The sequence below is a fragment of the Leptodactylus fuscus genome, chromosome 3, assembly GCF_031893055.1.
Source record: "Leptodactylus fuscus isolate aLepFus1 chromosome 3, aLepFus1.hap2, whole genome shotgun sequence".
In the NCBI taxonomy this organism is placed as follows: domain Eukaryota; kingdom Metazoa; phylum Chordata; class Amphibia; order Anura; family Leptodactylidae; genus Leptodactylus; species Leptodactylus fuscus.
In genome coordinates this window covers 238,810,944-238,837,063 of record NC_134267.1, presented here as the reverse complement: position 1 = coordinate 238,837,063, position 26,120 = coordinate 238,810,944, and the positions used below count along the sequence as shown (strand labels likewise).

The 26,120-nt window shown below is 42.4% G+C and overlaps 3 protein-coding genes across 3 annotated transcripts; all 3 read right to left on the bottom strand.

The window, feature by feature from the left end:
* Nucleotides 1-897: 897 nt before the first annotated feature.
* On the bottom strand, nt 898-6,237 carry LOC142198638 (olfactory receptor 5AR1-like). The gene is made up of 7 exons (XM_075269667.1): nt 6,085-6,237; nt 5,873-5,997; nt 4,662-5,606; nt 4,463-4,502; nt 2,424-2,562; nt 1,680-1,777; nt 898-912 (listed from the first exon to the last, which is right to left on the bottom strand). The coding sequence occupies exons 1-7, from the start codon at nt 6,235-6,237 to the stop codon at nt 898-900; spliced, it is 1,515 nt and encodes a 504-aa protein (XP_075125768.1).
* A 5,499-nt stretch (nt 6,238-11,736) lies between these two features.
* On the bottom strand, nt 11,737-19,680 carry LOC142198637 (olfactory receptor 2F1-like). Its single transcript, XM_075269665.1, has 5 exons — nt 19,617-19,680; nt 14,686-14,758; nt 12,483-12,673; nt 12,308-12,422; nt 11,737-12,175 (listed from the first exon to the last, which is right to left on the bottom strand). The coding sequence occupies exons 1-5, from the start codon at nt 19,678-19,680 to the stop codon at nt 11,737-11,739; spliced, it is 882 nt and encodes a 293-aa protein (XP_075125766.1).
* Nucleotides 19,681-24,462: 4,782 nt separating this feature from the next.
* LOC142198636 (olfactory receptor 2B6-like) lies at nt 24,463-25,392 on the bottom strand. The gene has a single exon (XM_075269664.1). The coding sequence runs from the start codon at nt 25,390-25,392 to the stop codon at nt 24,463-24,465; it is 930 nt and encodes a 309-aa protein (XP_075125765.1).
* Between the last annotated feature and the right edge of the window lie 728 nt (nt 25,393-26,120).

Here is a 26,120-nt window from a genome sequence, read left to right as displayed (position 1 = left end):
CGGGGACGCTGCAAGGAGAAGACTTCTAAAGGTAGGAGAAGAACCAGCATTGATTGGCCGAATGCTATACAGTTGGCCAATCAACGCTGGTTCTTCTCCTACCTTTAGAAGTCTTCTCCGTGCAGCGTCCCCGCAGCGTCTTCCGTTTGGTTCTGCATCGAACTTTTACATTCGAACAGCGAGTGGTACTCGATTGAGTACGAGTATTTTGAATACCGTATACCTACTCGATCGAATACTACTCGCTCATCTCTAATAGAGACCGACGAGTGCTGGCCAGAGAAACCGCACCCAACCGATGGCTCACATACACTATATATATATATATATATAGAGAGAGAGAGAGAGAGAGAGAGAGAGAGAGAGAGAGGGGCTAAGGACAGCCAACACCCGCCGCTAACAACTGGGACAATTACCCCCACTGATCACACCAGTTAAGACTTTAGATACCATGGCAAAACATGGGCACGGCATCTAAAGTGCACAGTCGCCATGGGTTCCACTATTGTTACCAATCACTATCTTCTGGAATGTCATTGGATGCTGGTGATTGATTTCCATGACAGCTGGGAAGGCTATTGAAGGCTCCCAAGCTTGTCATTACTATGTCATTACTATGGTTCATAGGCATACTATACATTGTATGAGCAATAAGAACCACTAGGGCTCAAGGGGGTCGAAAAAAAAAAATTGAAGTATAAAATAACACAAAAAATATAAAAATTCAAATAATCCCTCTTTCCTTAGATAACATATACAAATAAACAAGAATAAACATAAACACTTTAGGTCTCCGATGCTCAGAAATGGCTGAACTATTAATATAAAAATATTTGTCCCATATGGTGAATACCGAAGCAAGGAAAAAAAAATCAAAATGAACAAATGGCTGCTTTTTCAACACTTTGCCTCCTAAAAAAAAAAAAAATTAACAAAAAGAGTTATAGCCACCAGACCTTCCCCAAAATGGCAACAATAAAAACTACATCTTGTCCCGTATAAAAAGACGCTATACCCAGCCCCATACACATAAATATGAAAAAGTTACAGGTGTCAAAACATGGCGACACAAAGTATTTTTTTTGATTTTGTGAATCTTTTCATTTTTTAATAGGTATCAAACACGCTATAAATTTGGTATCGTAATGATCCTACTGACCCGCAGAATACAGGTAACATGTCATTATTACCACATAGTGAATGCTGTAAAAATTAGACCCATTAGAAATTGGCTCAAATGCATTTTTTTCCATTTTCACCTCATTCTGAATTGTTTTCCAGCTTTTCATTACATTGCACAGGCTATTGAATGGCGCCATTGCAAAGTACAATCAGTCCCGCAAACAATAAGCCATCATGTGACTGTGTAAACTAGAAAATGTACAAATTATGGCTCTTGGAATGATAGGGACGACAAATCAGAAACGAAAAATGAAAATTGGCACGGTCCTTAAGGGGTTAAGAGGGTGATATTTGTCACACTAACATGACCCAAGGTTTCCCAGGATAACATTGTAAAATTCATGATTCCCTTCCTGAGATATTCATTTTATCTCATAATTTGTCAACACGCAGTTGCACCAAACTAATAAAACTATACACCGCACTGCTCGGATACGCCATCTTTTCCCCTTCTTTCCTTTGAGTGATAGGGCCAGGGAGCGATGCTGACATCTCACCTGGCCCTGTGTTCTCATGTCCATGTTGGTGTATTTGATAAGGTCCGAGGCCGTGTTGATGACCAAATGACCAGTAATCCTGATTAACTGTCGTCGTCCTAATAAATAAGGCGGAGTGCCAGACAGTAAGGAAGTGACACCACTCACAATGTTGGTATTAGTTCCCCTCTCAGATGTGCACTGACACAGTTTATTTAAAACAATGTGAGGTTAAATAGCAACAGACAAAGGAAGAGAAATAAGAACAGTGTAAGTCCTTGTGTTCATTCCTGATTGCTGTGGTCCATTTACATATAAAGCTAATTTCAGGGCACTGTCAGCTCTGACGGTATATGCCCAGGTGCCAGAGATATTGTGCTGTTAGTTTCAGTACTGATGTCCCTTCAGCGCCAAAAGGATGGGCCTTACTGCTCAGTGTCATTGCTCGGTGATAAGGAAGGCCCCCTTTGACAGTACAAGGCTTTGACAAAGCACACACCCTTTTCTCGACAAAAGTTGAACGTGGTGAGGGCAACATAACATTCAGAAAAAAGGTGCAAATGTTTCATAAATGAACTTGATGGCAGAAAAAGACCTCAAAAAGGCACAATTTACAAAAAAAAAACCTGCACACGTAGTATAAGAAATGTGCCCTATCTGCATTGAAAGGCCATTTTATTGAAGATACCACAGAACTACAACAATACATGGTGGCATCCAAAGATAGGACTCAGGAGAGCCAAAAACAAAACAAAAACCTCACACCATAATGTCTGTGAATGTCTGTGATCTCACTGTTACGAAGCATACGAGCCACCTTCACTCTACCGGCATTGTAATGACACTCTGTATTGCTTGACCAGACTCTTGAGCAGTACTGGCCAAGTAGACCCATATTAGTAGACTTCACACAGATTAGATTAAAGCTTTCAGTTGAGTCCATGTCAAATATCAATGGGTAGGTTGTATATGGGTAGAAACTTTCCAACAATTAAATCCCATTTACAGAACATATTAGCCTCTGCCCTTGATCTGCCCAGTAACATCTAGAAAAACATTTGGGTGTCTCGTTATTTTAAGTTCGATTTTGTGATTTTTTGGGATAATCCCATGCAGTATGTTATGCTTGAGAAGGTGCACAATTCGTTTTGGGAGCGCTGTTGTATAGGCATCATGGCTGGCACCCTTATACAGTAGGCGCAGGTTTGTTTCACACACTGCACTGTTGGCCTGTTACTCAGCTCTTCTCCACTTGCTGGATACCTTTTGACCCTGGGGGTCTGTTCCAAGTCTTCACTACAGATGTAGTAATATGGTTCCCTCTCTGTCTGGGCTCAGACTTCTATGAAGATTTGTCTGTGTACACAAGTTTTGATCACCTTGTTGATACTCCCTCATAGGAATTTTGTGTCATAGCCTTTCCCACAGAAGTCCTTGACTATATACAGTTATCCAACGGCTATTTTTTTCCATAAAATAGTTCACTTTCTCCTTTCTGACAGTGGAAGAAAAAAAAATCATAGATCTCTCCACTCCAGTGCACCAGAGAGAACTGGCTAATAAATGTATGATGCATAAACTGCCAACCATCAAAGGAAGCTGGAAAGAAGATAAAAAAATGTATTCAGTCCTAGAGTGCAGAGGGTGACTTTTAGACTTCTTAGATTCTGGGAGTTGCAGTTGCTACCACAGCCACCCCTGAAATTACGCCTATGGTTCTTTATTGTTCTTCATTTTTTATATTGCATTTTATTGCACTAATGGGGTTTAGCAAAATTTGGCCTTGTTCCTTGGCAAATATCAAAGAATCCCAGTGATGTTATACACTACACTAGAAGTACCACTTTATTTTTCTGTGAGTTTTTGCAGCATAAGGAATCAGAGTCAGAGTTGGTCAGTGGAAAAGGAGTTGATGGTTTGACCTATCAACTCCTCAGTCCCACTGTGCAGAAAGCCTAAGAGATTGTGGAGTATATAGTTTACTTATTTCAGTCACTGCAGGATAATGATAGTGACACTATGACTTCAAGACGGTGTTCAGCATCTTTAGTGCATTAATCCTCCCCTGCTGACCCTGCAGTACCATACACACAGTCACTTCACATGTATTACTCTAGGTGTATCCAACACTGATATCCAATAATCAGAGGATTAGATACACAGCTCAGCACACACTATCACACATTGGTGGATTAGATACGTGGCTCAGCACAAAGTATCACACGTTGGAGGATTAGATATGTGGCTCAGCCAAAGTATCACACATTGAAGGATTAGATACAAGGCTCAGCACACAGTATTATGTAATGGAGGATTAAATTCATGGCTCAGCACACAGTATCACATGTTGGAGGATTAGATGTATGGCTCAGCACATAGTATCACATGTCGGAGCATTGCTCAGCACAGAATATCACACGTTGGAGGATTAGGTACACGGCTCAGCACACAGTATCATGCATCGGAGGATTAGCTATGCGGCTCAGCACATAGTAGCACGCGTTGAAGTGGCCGCAAGAGCCCACAGGTGAATACATGATGCTGGAAAAGCAAACCAAATGGCTATTAGAAGTAAGAAAAAGCGAGCATTAGTGTTTTTAGTTTGTCCACACCTCCCCTGGACCTCCACTTATTAAAATCTGTGGTTGAAGTCTAAAAATTTGGAGTTTAGCTGAATCTGAAATTTTTTAAAAATTTGTAACAAACCTGACTTGTTATGAATTGGTTTGTTCATCTCTAGTCCTCACCTTTTATAATCCACTACTGCTATTGGCTGCAAGAACAAACTGAATCTGTTTCCTTACGCTTTCTGGTTTACTCTGGAGATTACATTTATTTGACGATCTAAAATGATCAAATGTGAAAAATTATGAAAAATCATAAGAAATAAAAAAGGAGGAAAAAACGTTTTATGGCAACGTATTTAATACCTTGGGTTTCAGTCTAACTTATGAACCTGAAAGGAAATTTCAAAATCCTGAAATTAAGAACAAACTCCTTTACTTAGTGATTTTCACTAGAACCTTCTTGACCGTGTCTTTAACCTCCCGGTTATTGAGACTGTAGATGAGAGGATTCAGCATTGGAGATACAATCACATAAAATATGGAGCTATATTTCTCCTGGTCTGTCGAGTACATGGAGGCAGGGCCAAAATACATCAGCATGACTGTCCCGAAGTACAAAGCCACCACCGCGAGATGGGACGTACAGGTGGAGAAAGCCTTAGACCTTCCCGCAGATTGAATCTTCAGTACAGAGTATAGGATACGTGCATAAGATAGTAAGATGAGCAGAAGAGGAACAAGGAGAGTGAGGAAACTGATGGAAAATATCTGAAGTTCACTGGAAGAGATGTCATCACATGATAACTTTAGGACGGCCAACATCTCGCACATGAAATGGTTGATCTGGTTGGAGCATACGGTAATCGGAGACAAAAATGAGGGGAAAGCACAAAGCATAAAGCTTAAGGTGAATACTAGAGCCACCAACTTGTAACAATTACCCCAACGCATGATGATCGGGTAGTGGAGAGGGTGACATATGGCGATATATCGATCATAAGCCATCACGGCAAGAAGCTGGCACTCGGAACCTTCCACCATAAGGATGACATAGATCTGGACGGCACAAGAAAAGCTTGAGATGATCCGTTCAGTAGACAAAAGATCTAATAACAATTTTGGCAAAGCCGTTGTGGAGTAACATAAGTCAAGGAGAGATAAAATGCAAAGAAAAAAGTACATGGGCTTATGCAACTGGGTATTGGTCATGATGAGAATTATGATGAGGCTGTTCCCGGCAAATGTTACCAGGTAGATGAGGAAGAATAAGACAAAAAGTGCAGCATTGATTTTTGGATCCATCGTGAATCCAAGAAGAATAACTTCTGTGATGATTGTTTGGTTCCTTGGACTCATTCTTTTAGCAATTACAACGTCTGGACTCTGAAAGAATGAAAGTAATAAAAAAAAATCTACTAAAAAACAAATCTGATACTGTCGATATCTTTTGAGATTCAATGATGAGAAACCAAAAATGTATCCAAAAAGGTGAAACACAAATCAGTAATACTGTAACCTCTGCACCGGTTCAAACTTCAGCGCTATCTTTCGGCCATATGGTACAGCGCAGGAGGTGTGTCCGGCTGTGATTTTATGTTTTTAGGTTTAGTTGTAGTACTGTGTGAGAACTCAGCTCTATCTTCTCACCTCGGCTCATCAGTTTGGTTTTTGTGATTGACATCCTTCCTTTCTACTCTCACGTCTCCTGTTTCTTCTGTGATTGGTGCGATTGGTGAGTCCAGTCCAATGAAGCCTGGGCGGATTCCTGATATCTAAGATAAAGTTTTCTAAACCACAACTGAGTGCTTACTGATAGTCTCTCCAGAGCGCGCTAGCATTTTCTCCTGTATCTCTGATACCTTTGCAGACCTGTCTTTTCTTCTTGCTCTTATTTTGTTCTTTGCTGCCCCACTGATTCTAATACTTGGCTTCTTCCCTGCCCGTTCCTTGTCTGTATTTGTGTTTGCACTTGTTTCATAGGAAGGGACTGTCACCAAGTTGTCCTCTACCATTCAGGGTGGCTGAGGCAAGCAGGTAGAGACATTTGGCTGGGTCTAGTATTGGGGCTCACTGTCCTTGTCTTTCTTGTTTGTTCTTGTATACTTGCAGCAGGTGTAAACCTAACAAGATTTGTAACAAATACAGAAAAGAAGAGAATGAAAAAACATTGGTGCGCCGACTCCAGATGGACAAAACTGAAGAACTTTGCATTATAAAATGAATCAGATTGTTTTATTTAATTCAGGCAACATGTAGCGAATAGGTTTGAGCGATCTGGATCGGAAAAGATCGGATTCCAATCGGCGATCGAGTAAATTTCACGATCGCGATCGGAATTCCGATCCCGATTGTTTTATCGAATTGTTTCTTCTAGCAACAATAAAAATTTAAATTGAACTTTAAATAGAATCAAAATATATTTACAGAATCATACACACAGTGATCGTCACCATCTATGGCCAATATCCACATTCAAAAATTTCTAAAGTTCTTTTGAACGTCAATCTAGTTCCTTCATTTTTGTAATATACTTACACTCTAGATACGACTGCCAGGGGGTATCAGTCTGTTATTGACTCTGCAAGGCGAAATATCTCTGATTCTGTACTGGCTGAGGCTCACATTAAGGAAAGGCAGCATTTTTTGTTGCAGAATTTGCTGCTGTTTTTTTGAGCCAAAGCCAGGAGTGGACTAAGCACCAGGGAGATGTATAAATATTTCCTGTATATTTTTCATTCGTTTTGTAACCATTGGCTTTGGTTCTAAAAATTGCAACAAAATCTACAAGAAAAAAAGCTGCGTTTTCATACGAACTTGTTCGATCCAAAACAAATCTCCCGAACCTGAAACAAATCTTGAGAGTTCCACCCATCTCTAATGGCCATCTTGCCTAAGCTTCTATTCTGCTCCATTAACAGCATTTAGTGATCTGCTTTACAGCATAATCGTGGCCGTACACAACAATAAACCACGTCACGTCTCCCCACCCTGTACCCGCCCACACTCTCCTAAGCCACAAGCCCCGCCTTCCTAGCTCTTTAAACACTAACCTTGGAGGCGGGGCAGCGAGGCGAAAAGAGCAGCGTGGAGCGGCAGTGAGGCGAAGAAGAACACTGGGACCAGAGCAGCCATCTCTGGAGGTAAGTAGCTACTAGAGATGTTACTTTAGTCTCCCATTAGAATGAATGGAGGCAGCTGGCACGCAGGGGGGTTAAGGTTGTGTGCCGGCTGCTTCCATTTATTCGTATGGAACCGCAGCAGAGCCTTAACACCGAGTATACACTATATACTCAGTGTGAAGGCTAAGCAAAACATTGTGGGAAATAGTACCGATCTTGATCCCACCTAAAAAGATCGTGTTTGGGATTCCGACCGCGATCGTGAAATTTTCTCGATCGCCGTTCGGAATCCGATCTTTTCCGAACACGATCGCTCAACCCTAGTAAAGAGGTATAGTCCATTACAAAAATGTTTTAATAAAATCAGGAAAAAACCCTTTAGAAAAGATGAGAACATACACATGGCACAGTCATAGCATTGTGTAGTCACAGGATGGGGAGAGTCGATAGATTTCAGGTCTCTGATCCTTATGATTGGCTCTGGATGTATACGGCCATCGCTTGATGTATATAAGCACAGATACAAACTTACTTTTTCACTAAGATTGTTATAAAAGTTGCAAATCCCTATAAAAACATAAAACACTAGATTAATAAATGAAATAAAAACAGAACGTCAGATCTCCGTCAGATCGACCTCCCCGCAGAATCTGTACTGTACTTTATATAGGATTTCACACAGTCACCGTTCTCCTGTGTAAACTCCGGGGATCAATTATTTCTCCAATAATACAAAACAAAAATAATGATCACACAAGAGAAGGGTAATAAAAATAATGATACCGATTAGTAGATGTGACTACGATAGACACCGATCAGCCAGAACATTAAAACTACCTGCCTAACATCGGGGACTCAATGACAATGTATATCTTGTGGCTGCTAAGGGTCGATGTTCGAGTTTGATGGTTGGGGGAATTTTGTGTAGTGTCGACATTTATATACTGACCCTACTAAATTGGAGATCAGGTCTCCCCAAGGGTCGGAAACTCTGTGGACACAGTGCAAATAGCCGCTGGTGTTCATGGAGACGTAATCAGGATCTGATAGGATCAGGTCCCAATCCTTTAGTTGCCATATCACTTGAACTAACTTTCCCTGATATTAGCTGCCAGCCGTCCTGCGGGTGGTATCTGGAGCGGGTGTTAGCTGTATCTGACAGCTAACACCCCGTTAGTGTTATACCAGCCTGATGAAAAGACCTTATAGCAGTACTGAAAGCTCGCAATATGTCATCATTTTTTTGTTAGCCATTAAAAAGGTATCAAATTACTGAGGACTCTCAAACTTTACATTTCATAGCATCCAAAGGAATTCTACCATGTTAAATGTCCCCCCTGGCCACCCCCCTTTCCCTTGCGAGATTGGGGGCTGCCCATATGGGTCTTCTGCAGCACGGGACCTGACCAGTGACTCCAGGCAGCTAGGAGTCACCAGTACCTCAAGTATGCACACCAATAGAGGGTGCTGACTGAGAATGTGCAAGTCTATCTTCCATGATGTAATTAGGAAGACAGAGTCTCAGTCAAGCAATCCAATAGAGGGCGCTGCCTTTAACATTATGCCGACCTTCTCAGAGGCCTTTGTTTGCAATGATGCTGGGATTATACCAGGTACAGTCTCTCAGCCAAGCACAGTCGTTACAATGTTCTTGCATCTCATCAGCTTGGCGCAGAGAGGACTGACCTGGCAGAGCTGAGAGGCTTAGACAGGGTTGAGGGGATATTGTCACTCCATATGGCTAATTACATCATGGGAGCGAGCCGGTCATTTCTTTTTTCTGCAAGCGGCTTGTCCGGCTCCCGGAAAAAAGAAGCGCCACGCTCATTCTTCAGGCAGATGCCGCAGCCAGTTCAGCCTCAGATGTCCACCTGAAGACACTCCCTCCTGACAGGGCCCATTCATTTGGGCCTAATCCGGAATGGAGTGCCGCGACTGGATCCGGCCTACACCTCAAATTCTGGACCAAAAAAATCCACCCTCATATGGTTCTGTGAATGGAAAAATACAACAAAAAAAAAAAAGAGTGGGTTTGGAAGGCGGGGAATCAGTAATGTTTCCTGTTTCTTTTGTTTATATGGAAATGGTCATAAAATTCCCCACTGGTCAATTTTCAAACCGATTTTGTGGTTTTTTTTAGTAAGTTTATGGATAATTTTATTTTTTTTAATCAATCTTATTGGCAACATATCCCTATTTGGAAACATGGTGTGTGTGACAGTGGCTTGTCTGGTCTCACAGTTCATCATTATAGAACTACTATAAGTTTACTGTATGTTCACACAGCGAAAACCTTTTCCACTATGCGACTTTCCCATGCGGCTAGCCGCACCGGGATGCCGATGCAACGCAGTGTAGTGGCTCCCCGCTCCTGATGAAGCCCGAATTAATGCGTCTCATCAGGAGTGAGTCTCGAGCCATTAACGCTGCGGCTGATTCAGCTGTGGAATCCATAGGAAGATAGGGCATGTTGCTTGTTTTTCTCGCTAGCTGACAAAAAGCGAGAGACTCCCATTGAAATGAATGGGAGACATTTCTGCAGGCAGATTTTGAGGCAGATTCCGGATACTGGGGGTTTCTTAATAACAGCTAACTTCCCCCAACTTCTACAAACCACTGAACAAAAGCCTATCCCGTTTACTCAGCAGTATTGGTAGGACTGACTCAGGAGGGTCTTCAGGGGATAGAATAAAACTGGAAAAGTGCAACATCTATTATAAGACAGTATAACATGTATAAAATGTTATATACTCGAGTATAAGCCGACCCGAATATAAGCAGAGGCCCCTAACTTTACCACAAAAAACTGGGAAAACTTATTGACTCGAGTATAAGCCTGGGGGGGGGGGGGTGCAGCGGCTGCTGGAAAATATATTGCGGATGGTCATAGACCCCACACACACACACACACAAAAACTGTGCTGAAAATTTTGGCTTATACTCGAGTATATACGGTAACATGTTGGCAACAAGGAGTGTCCTGGTGGGACTATACGACCCCTTCTTTCAAAAAACCTATCCTTGTCTTGGCATCTTCTGGGGTAGACAACAACCTAGAATAGAAGGTTCTGCATCCAGTTAAATCTTCAAATTGCAGTGGGGAGCCGTGCTACTAAGGCCTAGAACATAATCTAAAGAAGTGCAAATTACAAATATAACATCTTACATCAACAACAAGTAAACGTTTTTGTTTTTTTTTCTCATTATCAAAGTGGAAAAGTTCTTGAGTTCTTGAGTCCAAATGCTGCATAGTCCTGGGTGTGGTGGCCCAATACAAAAGGAAACTCCAACTAAGGGATTAACGTTCCTCAGCCCAACAAAGGTGCTGAATACAGTCTTTAGGGCTCTTGATAGCCCAATAGAAGATTCATTTTTTAAAAAATTTTTTTAAAGTTTGGCAGTGACTGGTTCAAGTCTTTGCAGAACTGCTACTGGTGGTTTCCAGGGTTGGAAAAACATACTGGACGTGCCCCACAGGTGACTATGATGGTGGGGCTACAGTGATGGCTGCAGGTTATGGTCACTGGGAAAACAGTGAAGACCATGGCAGCAGCACTTTGAGAATCCAAGTACTGCCCACAGTAGACTTCAGTGGCCAGGACAGTGTTAAACAATAGTGATGCTCAGGTTACCCCTGTTGGGGATATTGGTCAAACTTAAGATCTTGGACATTGACGTGCATTTATAGGTCTGCCCAGATGATAAGTACAAGGTGTCCCACCAGGTCTCAAGTCAAAGTTCCTTATGTATATGAGAGACATTTGATGCACAGAAGGTCTTTGGTTTCAGCAGCTTATCAGAATCGAAAAACTCACTAACGTAAAGGCTACGCCACCAGTGTACTTAGTTCAGTCTCTTGACAGTACTTTGGTGAACAAACACTAGGTAGCCCATCTTGTTTCCCTGAATAATCCTGAACCCTCAGGTCTTGTTAAAGGTGTGGTTCAGTCCTCTGCTTTCATGACCCAGATAACTTTGGTCAACTGATCGTTCTCGAACCCGGTTGTTTCCCGCTCTCAAGTGTTTCCTGTAGGTGAGAGATACACCAGTGATCTCCAGTAGAGATGACACCTGTCAATCAGATGGTGCTGAGAACACTGTCGAGGTATCATCAGGCAGTGCGGTGACAGTGGTCTGGTGTTGCAAATTGAGGTAGACCTTTCAAATTGCTCTGGACAATAAGATTGCCATGGGAGGATGTTCTTTACGGCCAGAATTCATTTCCAGCTATCTTTTCGGGTTAACGGGTGCTGTTTGGGTGCCTGGGTCTGCTGTTCCTTTTCTTGACCATATTGAGTCAAAACTGTGCCAAAGCAGGTAATAGTATATCTTGCATATATACTTCAAAGGTTAGGCTTCTCCCTCATGTTTCTAGACTTCTCAGAAGGTCTCCTAGACTGAGATCCTTTGAGTAAATTGCATGAGGAACTTTTTGAATGATTCCTTAACCTCCCTGTTATTGAGACTGTAGATGAGAGGATTCAGCATTGGAGATACAATCACATAAAATATGGAGCTATATTTCTCCTGGTCTGTAGAGTACATGGATGAGGGGCCGAAATACATCAACATGACTGTCCCAAAGTACAAAGCCACCACCCCTAAATGGGACGTACAAGTGGAAAAAGCCTTAGACCTTCCCGCAGAGCGAATCTTCAGTACAGAAGATATAATAGCAGCATAAGATAGTAAGATGAGCAGAAGAGGAAGGAGGAGAGTGAGGAAACTGATGGAAAATACCGTGAGTTCATTAGAAGAGATGTCCTCACATGCCAGTTTGATGATAGCCAACATCTCGCACATGAAATGGTTGATCCGGTTGTAGCAAAGACTAAGTGGAGAGAACATGGATGGAAAAATACATAGCATAAAACTTAAGATGAACACTAATGTAACCAGTCTGTAACAAATACTCCAACGCATGAGGATAGAGTAGTGGAGCGGGCGGCATATGGCGATGTACCGGTCATAAGCCATGACTGCAAGGAGTTGACACTCCGATCCTTCTACTAAGAGAATTATGTAGATTTGAAAGGCACAAGCCATCCTAGAGATGGTCCTCTCAGTAGAGAAGAGATCTGTCAATAATTTTGGCAAAACAGTGGACGAATAACAAAGGTCAAGTATGGATAACATACAAAGGAAAAAGTACATGGGTTTGTGCAACTTGGGGTTGGTGATGACCATAAGGATTATAAGGCTGTTTCCAACGGTGGTCACCACATAGATGGCCAAAAATAAGACAAAAAGCACAATGTTTATCTTCGGATTTGTGGTAAATCCTAGCAGAATAAATTCTGTAATGATGGTTTGGTTCTTGGACTCCATCCTGTGAAGAGTATAGCTAAAAATAATAGATTCTGGAGAAATTTCTAGAGGAACAAGGAGCAATTTGATGTCATTTTTTGCTTTATAATAGGTGAGAGTCCTGGTAAAGGTGGTGATAGAGCGGCCTCATCCTATCCATATTTTGGCCACAATTCCTGGACCTACTGAATTAAAGATAGAGCCGTGTTGTCATTTAACTTCATGTTACAGTTCTGTGTATATATATATAAATAATAATTTTTTAAACTACAGAACCTCTTAGCTGCAAGACACTACAGCGAGGTCCACAGGCCCAATGGTGGACGGCTATATGTCTGAACTCAATGTGAACTACTGCAAAGACACTGCAGCGCGGTACTTAATGTGAACAGCTGCAAAGCCACTGCAGCCTGAACTCAATGTGAACAGTGTGTACTGTGCGACACTCCATGTGAACAAAGTGCAACTAAAATCCTGCCAGTTTAGCTCACTGGCCAGTGCACCAGTGCAAGTGAAACACACACAGCTGCCAAGGGTTAACACTCACCCCAGGCCAGCAAACACACACACTTACTCCTGCAACAGCTAAGGACCACCACGGAAGTTTTAGAACATTCTCCTGCACACAGCTTGGAGTTACCAGGGGAGTTTGCATGGTCCTGCACACAGCTTGGAGCCATCAAACACCCATGCTCCCGCACACAGCTAGGAGCCATACATGAAGTCAGACAGTACACATAGGCTATCTCAGAGACCATACCGGCTGCAGATCTACAAGCTGGAACGACGTCTACCGCTCCTAGTCCTGGTGTAGAGCTGACAGTTCAGGGTTTACAGGTCCAATCTAACAGCACCCAGGAGAAGCAGAGGAACCCCACACAGAGGCCTAGTCTAAAACCTGCCTCAGTACTGGAGCCTATCCCTGACTACTGTCATTCACTCTGTGGAATTAGAGGAGATTTTAGTCAAAGTGTGAGCCCCTGGCGGGCGTCGGCTCACACTATTTAAAGGGAAGTCCCTGCCCAATAGGGGCGGTGACCATGACCTCACCGCTCATGCTCAGTAGGGGAGAAATGGCACTTAGCTTGTGAGCAGCTCCAATAGGTCTGAGCATGCTCAGTAAGGTGAAAGCTGGATGGTTAGACTGACCCGCAGGTGGCGCTGTGCGCTATGAGAGCAACCTGCGGGACCCAATCCTAACACTTCATCATCATCTTAACCCCTCCCATCCTGCCTTAAAAGTTCATCCTTTCAGAATATCCCTTTTAATCTCTCTATATTATAAAAAATAATTCTTGTCTGTCCGTCTGTCTGTCTGTTCTCTATGCGCGACCAAACGGCTGGACCGATCTTCACCAAATTTGGCACACATATACTTAAGGTTTAAGACGATAATCCAACTCACTCAGACATACAGTTCCTTAGATACAGCTTTCCCAACACCCTGACCCCCATTAGCCAAAACAAACCTGCAAGTCTTTCACTCATATTCCAACTGCAATACACACAGTCACTCCACATGTATGATCCAACACTGATATACAAACTGAGATACACACACCAGAGGATTAGATATGCACGTCTGCCCAAAGTAACGCCCGCTGAAGGATTAGATACACAGGTCAGCGCACAGTATCATATGCCAGAGGATTAGATATGCATGTCTGCACATACTTCAACAACCCAAAGGATTAGATACGCACGTCTCCACACAGTACCACACGCTAGGATTACATACACAGGTCAGCACACAGTGTCACACGCCAGAGGATTAGATACGCATATCTGCACAAAGTACCACATGGCTAAAGATTAGATATGTGCGTCTGCACACACTGGGCGGTCCCTCCCCCCCACTGTTATACTCACTAGGATTGAACCCAGACTGGGCATGCGTCCCAGCACACACTCGGCCACACACCTGTGCTGCGTTCTACGCATGTGCCGCAGCCACACTCCGATTGGCTGAACGGCCTTTTTAAACATTGATGCCGGCAAAGGCAGACATTCGCTTTTTTCCTCCGGCGTGCTTACCGTTGCCTCACATGAGCTGCGTCTGCCATTATTACCATACTGATTCCAGTTATTGCATATTCCTCAGTGGACCCTGTATGGAAACAACACGGAGGTGAGTCCCTGGACAACGAGCATAGTATCTGCCCGGATAACGAGTATGCATTATCTTGTGTCTGATATTGCCATACTATGGTTATGTATGCATGCCATTCCACCCACACTAAGACTTTTGTGTATATCTCATAAACTGGTTGGGTAATACAGAATATATATTATATAGGCGGTCTATCCCTCTGCTCTACTATAATTGCTGTAATCTCAATACTGTTGTACTTTGACTGATAACTGATCATTCATTACCCACGATTCATGCTGATACTTACCTGCTATATTTTGGTTATTTGCTGCATGTTGACAGTCTACTATTCATCATTTCACAGTTCATGCCGATATTTGCCTCATTACAAGGCAGGGTCAGACTGGCCCACCGGGGAATTGGTGAATCCCCCAGTGGGCTCCGAGCCTACTATTCATCATTTTACCGTTCATGCTGATATTTGCCTCATTATAAGGGGATATCTCTCTTGTGCTACTGACATCTTATGTGAGGGTATACATAAGTCCTTTCCCTCATCTTTTTTGGTTGTGTCTTCCAATACGAATATTACATCATTATTAACCTTAACCATCCCACAGAAATGATATTTCGGTTATTATTTTCTGATTTTTTTGTGCTTTACCTCCCCGTCACGCCATATTTGACCTATTGCGATTCTGTAATGCTGTTTTGAGAGTAACCATGGTATATCTGGGAGTTCTCATGGATCTGCCCTATTTTCATAAGGCTTGTTTGTACAATTTTGTATATCCTACATTTGTATTTTCTTCTATAATTTATTATCTTAGGGGACATTACTATTTGTTTTACCAGTCAGGCCCAAAATATCTCACATTCTCACCCTTGGTGGCTCAGCTTCATCCTTATCTTTCCAAGTTGACTCCTGTCAGAAGAGAAAGACCCTTGTGGACTCCTTCATCAGGATTTAACTGGAGGCCCTTTGACATAGTGAGGTTACGACTAGGGTTGAGCCGATCTTGAGATTTCAGGATCGATTTTAAAATCCGATTTCTGATTATTTTCCAACCGATCCCTATCGCGATCGTGAAACTTGCTCAATCGCCGATCGGAATCCGATCTTTTCTGATCCCGATCGCTCAACCCTAGCTAAGACTACAACACAATCCATCAACAGAGGTCGGCCCAACCTAACCACATGATATGAACTATACTTATTATTAGGCAGGGTAAAATACAGTGGCCTGTGTTTACTAAGTTAAGGATATCACTTTCATGGCCTTATACCAAAATTTTGGCAATTCAAAGTTCCGACACATTTTTTGTTCACTTTGTCCAACATTCTGAATATTTTCCTTTTTATAGACTAGAATGTGACTATGGACAACGTTTGCTTACCTGTTTGTTAATCTGAAATTCACAATTCTGGAACCAAAAACAATTGTCAGAGATTAGATGAATTTAGAGAAACAGATTTTGAAATTTGTTGGCATTTGTGGACAATGAGGAACTGGATTCATCATCAGTATCTGCCTTTGTATTATGATACACTTTAAGAACGTCTGTCGCAGTTTACTGTCTATTTCCAAAAATAACACAAGATCTGGGACATTGGATACAAGATAAGAGACAACCAGAGGAGGATCTTCCATTCTTCCGTCTCTCTTTTTCTCTCGTTCTACTCTATCTCTCTTCTCACTCTTCTCTCATTCGCTTTTCTCTTTTTCTATCTCTCTTTTCTGTTTCTTGTTCTTTCTTTTCTATGTTATATAAAATCAATCAGTCTTTCATATTTTAAGCTGTGGATACTGAACAACTTGTGTCCTCCTTTTTCTTCATAGATTGTAAGCTTTTGTGGTCAGGGCCCTGACTCCTCTCATGTCCTCATAGATTGTAAGCTCTTGTGGTCAGGGCCCTGACTCCTCTCATGTCCTCATAGATTGTAAGCTCTTGTGGTCAGGGCCCTGACTCCTCTTATGTCCTCATAGATTGTAAGCTCTTGTGGTCAGGGCCCTGACTCCTTGTATGTCCTCATAGATTGTAAGCTCTTGTGGTCAGGGCCCTGACTCCTCTTATGTCCTCATAGATTGTAAGCTCTTGTGGTCAGGGCCTCACTCTTCTTATGTCCTCATAGATTGTAAGCTCTTGTGGTCAGGGCCCTGACTCCTCTTATGTCCTCATAGATTGTAAGCTCTTGTGTTCAGGGCCCTGACTCCTCTTGTGTCCCCTTATCTTCTCATGGGTTCTACACTCCTGTCAGTGGGGCCCTCACTCCTCTTGTGTCTCCTTAGGTTCTCCTAGATTGCAAGCTCTTGTTATTAGGCACCTCACTCCTCTTGGGTCTCCTCTATCACCTCATAGATTGTAAGCTCTTGTGGTCAGGGCCTTCACTACGCTTGCATCCTTCTACAGTCCTATGAAAAAGTTTGGGCACCCCTATTAATCTTAATCATTTTTAGTTCTAAATATTTTGGTGTTTGCAGCAGCCATTTCAGTTTGATATATCTAATAACTGATGGACACAGTAATATTTCAGGATTGAAATGAGGTTTATTGTACTAACAGAAAATGTGCAATATGCATTAAACCAAAATTTGACCGGTGCAAAAGTATGGGCACCTCAACAGAAAAGTGACATTAATATTTAGTAGATCCTCCTTTTGCAAAGATAACAGCCTCTAGTCGCTTCCTGTAGCTTTTAATCAGTTCCTGGATCCTGGATAAAGGTATTTTGGACAAACAATTCAAGTTCAGTTAAGTTAGATGGTGGCCGAGCATGGACAGCCCGCTTCAAATCATCCCACAGATGTTCAATGATATTCAGGTCTGGGGACTGGGATGGCCATTCCAGAACATTGTAATTGTTCCTCTGCATGAATGCCTGAGGATTTGGAGCGGTGTTTTGGATCATTGTCTTGCTGAAATATCCATCCCCAGCGTAACTTAAACTTCGTCACTGATTCTTGAACATTATTCTCAAGAATCTGCTGATACTGAGTGGAATCCATGCGACCCTCAACTTTAACAAGATTCCCAATGCCGGCATTGGCCACACAGCCCCAAAGCATGATGGAACCTCCACCAAATTTTACAGTGGGTAGCAAGTGTTTTTCTTGGAATGCTGTTTCTTTTTGGACGCCATGCATAACGCCTTTTTTTATAACCAAACAACTCAATTTTTGTTTCCAAAATGAAGCTGCCTTGTCCAAATGTGCTTTTTCATACCTCAGGCAACTCTATTTGTGGCGTACGTGCAGAAACGGCTTCTTTCTCATCACTCTCCCATACAGCTTCTATTTGTGCAAAGTGCGCTGTATTGTTACCGATGCACAGTGACACCATCTGCAGCAAGATGATGCTGCAGCTCTTTGGAGGTGGTCTGTGGATTGTCCTTGACTCTTCTCACCATTCTTCTTCTCTGCCTTTCTGATATTTTTCTTGGCCTGCCACTTCTGGGCTTAACAAGAACTGTCCCTGTGGTCTTCCATCTCCTTACTATGTTCCTCACAGTGGAAACTGACAGGTTAAATCTCTGAGACAACGTTTTGTATCCTTCCCCTGAACAACTATGTTGAACAATCTTTGTTTTCAGATCATTTGAGAGCGGGCTGTCCATGCTCGGCGACCATCAAACTTAACTGAACTTGAATTGTTTTGTAGAAAGAAATGGTCCAAAATACCTTCATCCAGGATCCAGGAACTGATTAAAAGCTACAGGAAGCGACTAGAGGCTGTTATCTTTGCAAAAGGAGGATCTACTAAATATTAATGTCACTTTTCTGTTGAGGTGCCCATATTTTTGCACCGGTCAAATTTTGGTTTAATGCATATTGCACATTTTCTGTTAGTACAATAAACCTCATTTCAATCCTGAAATGGCTGCTGCAAACACCAAAATATTTAGAACTAAAAATGATTAAGATTAATAGGGGTGCCCAAACTTTTTCATAGGACTGTATCTCTTGATAGATTATAAGCTCTTGTGTCCAGGCCCACACTCCTATTGTGTCTACTCTATGGTCAGGGCCTTCACTACTCCTGCATCCCCCTCTTCCCTCCTAGATTGTAAGCTCTTGTGAGCAGAGCAATATATAAACTCTGCCTATAGAAATTCCATGTTACCATAGAGTAGGAGGTGAACTGCAGAACTATGTACAAAACTGAACTGCCGGAACGGACAGAAACACTTGAGCCACTTGTCATTGATCGGATCCTGATTTCCAGCTCCAAAAATAGACAAAATTAGTTTTTTCAATGTATTTTATTTTAACGGAAGATCATTGCACTATGGCATAAAACCAATGTGACGGGTTACTTGTCTGAGAGGAGATTGAGATTTCAGGAGAAGCTAACAGAAAGTAGAAGCCATGTAACCTTCTATTGCAGAATTCATGAAACCGGAATGAAACTGTAAAGTCTGTGACCCTGCAAATACAGATGTATCAGACACATTCAATACATTCACTTACATGTCATTGTGAGATCCAGTGAAGCTGTGAGTCAGCATCGAGCGACGTGAACATAGAACATAGCGACCCCCGAGGTCTCGGATACATAGATTATATGGGGTTCTTATAAGGACGTATTTACGAGTGTGAACTCTAGAGATTAATCATCCTGCAAAGCAAATGAGCCAAGTCCTGGGAATTACTGAAACCGTATAAACAAAATAATATATTTATAGACATCGAGCAGCCATAACATTAAAACTAGAGGTGAGCAAAATAACAAGAAACAAACAAGATTCAACTCAAGTATTTTGGGGTTTGGCACCCACAAATCACTACTACACTCTGGGGTCTCTTCTGGCCTGAGAGTATAATAAGGAGAGGCCCAGGGGAGGTGTATGAACATTAGAAATGCCAATACTCACCTTTCCTTACCTTTTTTGGGCTCCTTTGCGGCATCCGGACTTCCTCAGGGTCCTTGTTGGTCATTTTTCAGCCTCTTGGGCAATGGTTCCACCCCTGTAGACCTCTAAGACCTGTTATTGGGCTTCAGAGGTCCCCTGACATAATCCAGGAGGCCGGAAAATGATCATATAGGACTCAGAGAGGGGGCTGGATGAAGTGAAATTGCCCAAGAGAGGTGAATGAAGGTAAGTCTAAGGTACGTTCATACTATCAAGTGTCACACAAGAGGGTCCATGTGAAAGCTAGATTCCATCAGGAAAAGGAGTTCTAGCATTATAGTTATGTATGTTAGTAGGAGTCCTTGCCTTCCATCTACATACTAATTACTATGGAAGAGTATGCCGCTGGGGGGCAGGGACTCCGAGTAACATATAACTATAATGCTAGGAGACCTTCTCCCAACATAATATACAGGCTGGTAAATATGGTACGTATATGGACCAAGTCTCAAGTCCGATCCTTGGTAGAGATGAGTGAGTAGTTAAATACTCGATATTCAATATTCGTTTTGAGTAGTCCCTCAATATTCAAATCGAATATTGAATCCTATTATACTCTATGGGGGAAAAATGCTCGTTTCAGGGGTAGGCAACATTCGATCAAATAGAACTTACCAAGTCCATGAGTGAGGGTCAGGCTGGATTCTCCGTGAAGTCTTCTCTGCGCAGTGTCCCCACGGCATCTTCCGGCTCTGAATTCACTCTGCCAGGCACTCTTACAGTCAAAGCGGGCATTTTCTTGTAGCGCGGGCATGCGCAGTCGGCTCTGCCCATGCCCGATGCCTGGCAGAGTGAATTCAGAGCCGGAAGACACCACGGGGACGCAGCGAGGAGAAGACTTCTAAAGGTAGGAGAAGAACCAGCGTTGATTGGCCGACTGTATAGCATTCGGCCAATCAATGCTGGTTCTGCATCAAATTTTTCCATTCGAATAGCGAGTAGTATTCGATCAAGTACGAGTATTTCGAATACCGTAGTATTCGATCGAATACCTACTCGATCGAATACTGCTCGCTCATCTCTAATCCTTGGTAGTGTGAAAGCATCCTAAGTGCTTTTTATGCTTACACACCTCTCCTGACCCACCAGTTATTATACTCTTGGGTATAAGTATACTAATAACACCTTCAATTTCGGAAATGTAACAAGTGGACGAACCTCACAGCTATATGTGAAATGAATCTCACGAGGTTCGGCCATCTATAATGAAAACATAACTTCCCTAATACTGTGAAGATTCCTCTCATGCTGTCCAAGCAGCTTGTCCTCTTGAGACATGGACTTCACAAAACCTCCTAAAGGTAATTTGTGAAATTTGGAGGCCAAGACAGTACCTAGGACTATTACTTAAACCATTTGATCATGACCATTTATCAAATTCCACCTCCTTTCATTTTCTCAACGTGACCTAGAGACAACAGAGGCTACATACAGTAGGTTACCTCTGGGTAAATTAGTGTTGGTCTCTCCACTGAAACAGTAGTTACCCACAGACATCAGTGGACTCCATAGAATATAAAGGGATCCGATAGGTATCCGTCAGGTTTTTGCAGATTTCCTTAATCAGATGTAGTCCTATAAAGCAATTGAACAAGTATGGCCGCGCTTATTAGGAGACCTTAGAACTTCAGGAAATTCCAATTCAAGTCAAGCTCTTGTTGCGGCGGGTAGGGCGCAAAAGAAGAATATTAACCAAGTACAATGGGCAGCGTCCACTGGCGACGACTCTTAGGTCTGAGTATATGTTGCAAAATATATTGGGGAAGGGTTCCTTGTTGCGTCTGGTCCATAAAAACATGGCTGGCAGAGTTTGGTATTGAAGAACTTGACTTTCTACATAGAGCCCTGAACTTGACCCCATCCAACACTTCTAAATTAACTAGAAAGGAGATGGTGAGTCAGTACTCCAAAATCAAGGTCTGGCCTCAGAAATTCTCATCTGGATGAAACGGAAAAAAATCCCACAGACACTTCTAAAATATTATTTAAAACGTTCCAGAAAAAGTGGAAGAATGAATGGTGGAGCAACATATGGATTTAGAATGGGCTTCTTTCATAAAAGCTCCTGTAGGTGTAATCCCAATGTCAAAGTCTACCCCAACCCCAGCATATAACAACCCTCCAGGACTGAATGGGGCCCTATATAGGTCAATAGCAAATGTCCTTTATTGTCTGCCTCTCACTGCTTCTACCCCCATATGTCACCATATAATGTCATACTCATCTCCTATCATAACCATACTCATCCTAGACGTTATCCACTACTTGTCTGCCCCAACAGCCAAAAAGACAATCATTTTTGTACCCAGAAAGAGTAGTTTGCTATGGTCACAGAGCAGGACATACAGCAGTGACCCACTTTTATCTGTAGAACCATGGTATAAAGACAATATACAATAGTTGAAATATATACATTCATAAGTGTACATATGGAGAAGGTGAACACAATAAACCATTGATCAGTCTCTTAGACAACGAATAAGTCTTAGACAACTAATACAACTGCAGCCAATGTTCTACAAAATACAGAGTATAGCGTTCACCTTATTTACTCTTTCACTAGGTTTGAGCCGATCTTGAGATTTCGAGATTGTAAAATCCGATTTCCGATCATTTTCCTGCTGATCCCGATCGTGAAATTTGCTCGATCGCCGATTGGGATCCGATCTTTCCCGATCCCCATCGCTCAACCCTAGTCAATGCTTCTCTATGGGAAAAGTCACTTTTAGGGATGAGCCGATCTTGAGATTTCAAAATCTGATTTCCGATCACTTTCCAGCCGATTGCGATCGTGAAGGTTGCTCAATTGCTGATTAGGATCCGATCCTGAATGCTCAACCCTATCTTTCACCAGTTATAACATAATGTGTTATGGCTCCTTCTTCCATTTCTTATTCATTTTCACCCTGGGGCAACCTCAGTGACATGGCTTAACATTCCTCCACTTGAACACTGGAAGAAAGATGTAGGTAATATACCTGATCCTCCTTCCTGCTCTTCTTGGAAGGGTATACACCTCCCCAGTGAAGACAACAAACTTGGAATGTAGACTCTAATCCAGTGTCTTTTGACTCATATTTTGCACTTTTTATGTCACTCTGACTCCATTCTTCTCTGGTTCACAAAAGCCCAATTTTTACCTTAACAACACATCTTCCAAACCTTCCACTGGGACCCTCACACCAACAGTCCGAGCCCAACTTTCAGACTACAGACTGATTGCGTAATGTGACCTTTCTTGATCTGCCTACTCATGGACCTCATATCTTCCAAGTTTTCTTGTGGCTATCTACAACAAGTGCTTCTTCCAAGTCCTTGCTGCTAAGACCTAAGGGGAGACTCCTTAAGTTTAAGGGAGGCTTCTGTACAGGGCACTCCTGAGCAAAGCCTGGGTTTCTCAAACCAATAGCAATGGGGAAGTAAGAGGGAGGAACACTTGGACTGGCACAGTGTTAAAGGTTGGTAATGGTTCTTCCCATCACATTTTTTGACCAAAGTTCCTTCACAATGTCATTTCTTTTCTTCGTGATTGTAAATTGTGAAACAATTGACATCTTTTTATTGACTGAAGGAATTGGTGTAAATTGATGTAGCTTGGTGTTAGGATTGGGTCCCATAGGTTGCTACCATAGCGCACAGCACCACCTGCGGGTCAATCTAACCATCCAGCTTTCACCTTATTGAGCATGCTCAGACGTATTGGAGCTGCTCATAAGCTAAGTGCCATTTCTCCCCTACTGAGCATGAGCGGTGAGGTCATGGCCACCGCCCCTATTGGGCGGGGACTTCCCTTTAAATAGTGTGAGCCAACGCTCACCGGGTGCTCACACTTTGACTACAATTTCCTCAAAGTCCACGGAGTGAATGACAGTAGTCAGGGATAGGCTCCAGTATTCAGGCAGGTTGTTAGACTAGGCCTCTGTGTGGGGTTTCTCTGCTTCTCCTTGGTGCTGTTAGTTAGGACCTGTAAGCCCTGAACTGTCAGCTCTACACCAGGGCTAGGAGCGGTAGACGCCATTCCAGCTTGTGGAGCTGCGGCAGGTATGGTCTCTGAGATAGCCTATGTGTACTGTCTGACTTCATGTATGGCTCCTAGCTGTGTGCGGGAGCATGGGTGTTTGATGGCTCCAAGCTGTGTGCAGGAGCATGCAAACTCCCCTGGTAACTCCAAGCTGTGTGCAGGAGAATGTTCTAATCTTCCGTGGTGGCCCCTAGCTGTCTCAGGGGTAAGTGTATGTGTTTGCTGGCCTGGGGTGTTAACCCTTGGCAGCCATGTGTGTTTCACTTGTACTGGCGCACCTGGCCAGTGAGCTAAACTGGCAGGTTTGTAGTTGCACCTTGGTCACATAGAGTGTCACACAGTACACACTGTTCACATTGAGTTCATGCTGCAGTGTCTTGCAGTAGTTCACATTGAGTTCAGACATACAGCCGCCCACCATTGGGCCTGTGGACCTCGCTGTAGTGATCTACAGACTAGAGGTTCTGTAGTTCTTATATATATATATATATATATATATATATATATATATATATATATATACACAGAACCACACTTGGCCACAATTTGCACAACTCTATTTAACAAACCTGAGGGCCGGCAAAGCAGGTTGTCGCGGTGGATCTAAAGATTCACATACAATGCCAGTGAAGTTGTTATGGGATTAGCAAAACGCAACAAGGTGAGAGCGATATTGTTCATCACTTTGGCATGGACCTTCATGTTACACCTCCAATGGTTTCCTTTTCTCTGAAGGTTAGGCATCTCCCTCATTTCTTAGATTTCTATTAAGTCTCTTTTCCAGCATTAGCACCTTTGTGTGAAGTTGGTGAGAAATGTCTTGAATGATTCTTTAACCTCCCTGTTATTCAGACTGTAGATGAGAGGATTCAACATTGGGGATACAATAACATAAAATATGGAGCTATATTTCTCCTGGTCTGTAGAGTACATGGATGAGGGGCCAAAATACATCAACATGACTGTCCCGAAGTACAAAGCCACCACCGCGAGATGGGACGTACAGGTGTAAAAAGCCTTAGACCTTCCTGCAGAGCGAATCTTTAGGACGGAAGATATAATAGCAGCATAAGATAGTAAGATGAGCAGAAGAGGAAGGAGGAGAGTGATAAAACTGATGGAAAACACCTGAAGTTCATTAGATGCAATGTTCTCACATGCGAGTTTCATGAAGGCCAACATCTCGCACATGAAATGGTTGATCTGGTTGTAGCATATGGTAAGTGGTGAGAAAATGGATGGGAAAATGCAAAGCATAAAACTTGAGATAAACACTAATGTAACCAGTCTGTAACAAATGCTCCATCGCATGAGGATAGAGTAGTGGAGCGGGCGGCATATGGCGATGTATCGGTCATAAGCCATGACGGCAAGGAGCTGGCACTCTGATCCTTCTACCAAGAGGATGATGTACATTTGTATAACACAAGCAGCCACTGGGATTGTCCTCTCCGTAGAGAAGAGATCTATTAATAACTTTGGCAAAACAGTGGACGAATAAAACAGGTCAAGTATGGATAACATACAAAGGAAAAAGTACATGGGTTTGTGCAACTTGGGGTTGCTGATGACCATAAGGATGATAAGGCTGTTTCCAACAGTGGTCACCACGTAGATGGCCAAAAATAAGACAAAAAGCACAATGTTTATCTTCGGATTGGTAGTAAATCCTATTAGAATAAATTCTGTGATGATGGTTTGGTTCTTGGCCTCCATCTTGCGAAGTGCTTCAACTTAAATGGTAGCAATAATAGTTTCTAGAGAGATTTCTGGAGGAACAAAGAACAATTTTTATTTACTTTCATCTTATTAGTGTAAGGTATCTTGAAGATGACAATAAGGTGGCCACATTGTAGTTCATTTATTATTATAGTCATAGCATCTACATTGACTGAACCAAATTTACGGCCATGAGCAAAACAAAGTCCACACTATTTGTATTCTATAGTTTATGCATCAGAAGATAAGAAAACAAAACACATTGTTCTTAAAATTAGGTAAGTACAACGTTAAGTAGTGTGTTAAAAATTAAGGAATTAAGAAGGTAGGTAGAAGCCAATTACTGCTAATTAATAAATTAAAGGGATTCAATCATTAAAATGGATTTTTTTCTCCCTAACACATAGGAATTAGAGATGAGTGAATAGTATTTGATCGAGTAGGTATTCAATCGAATACTACAGTATTCGAAATACTCGTACTCGATCGAGTACCACTCACTATTCGAATGGAAAAATTTGATGCAGAACCAGCGTTGATTGGCTGAATGCTATACAGTCGGCCAATCAACACTTCTCTTCTCCTTGCTGCATCCCAGCAGCGTCTTCCAGCTCTGAATTCACTCTGCCAGGCATCGGGCCTGGGCAAAGCCTACTGTGCATGCCCGCGATCCAAGAAAATGACCGCTTTGACTGTAAGCGGCCATTTTCTTGTAGTGCGGGCAT

Bases quoted from the DNA above. Each gene is read 5' to 3' on its own strand.
- LOC142198638 (XM_075269667.1), bottom strand. From the start codon at position 6,237: ATGGTAGAGGACAACTTGGTGACAGTCCCTTCCTATGAAACAAGTGCA. The intron at 5,998-6,084 runs GTATCAGAGATA...ACTTTATCTTAG, and splicing joins GAAAAGACAGGTCTGCAAAG to ATATCAGGAATCCGCCCAGG. The intron at 5,607-5,872 runs GTGAGAAGATAG...ATTCTTTCAGAG, and splicing joins AACCAAACTGATGAGCCGAG to TCCAGACGTTGTAATTGCTA.
- LOC142198637 (XM_075269665.1), bottom strand. From the start codon at position 19,680: ATGACCAACAAGGACCCTGAGGAAGTCCGGATGCCGCAAAGGAGCCCA. The intron at 14,759-19,616 runs GTGAGTATTGGC...GTTTCCATACAG, and splicing joins CCCAAAAAAGGTAAGGAAAG to GGTCCACTGAGGAATATGCA. The intron at 12,674-14,685 runs GTAAGCACGCCG...TACTCTTCACAG, and splicing joins GCAGCTCATGTGAGGCAACG to GATGGAGTCCAAGAACCAAA.
- LOC142198636 (XM_075269664.1), bottom strand. From the start codon at position 25,392: ATGGAGGCCAAGAACCAAACCATCATCACAGAATTTATTCTAATAGGA.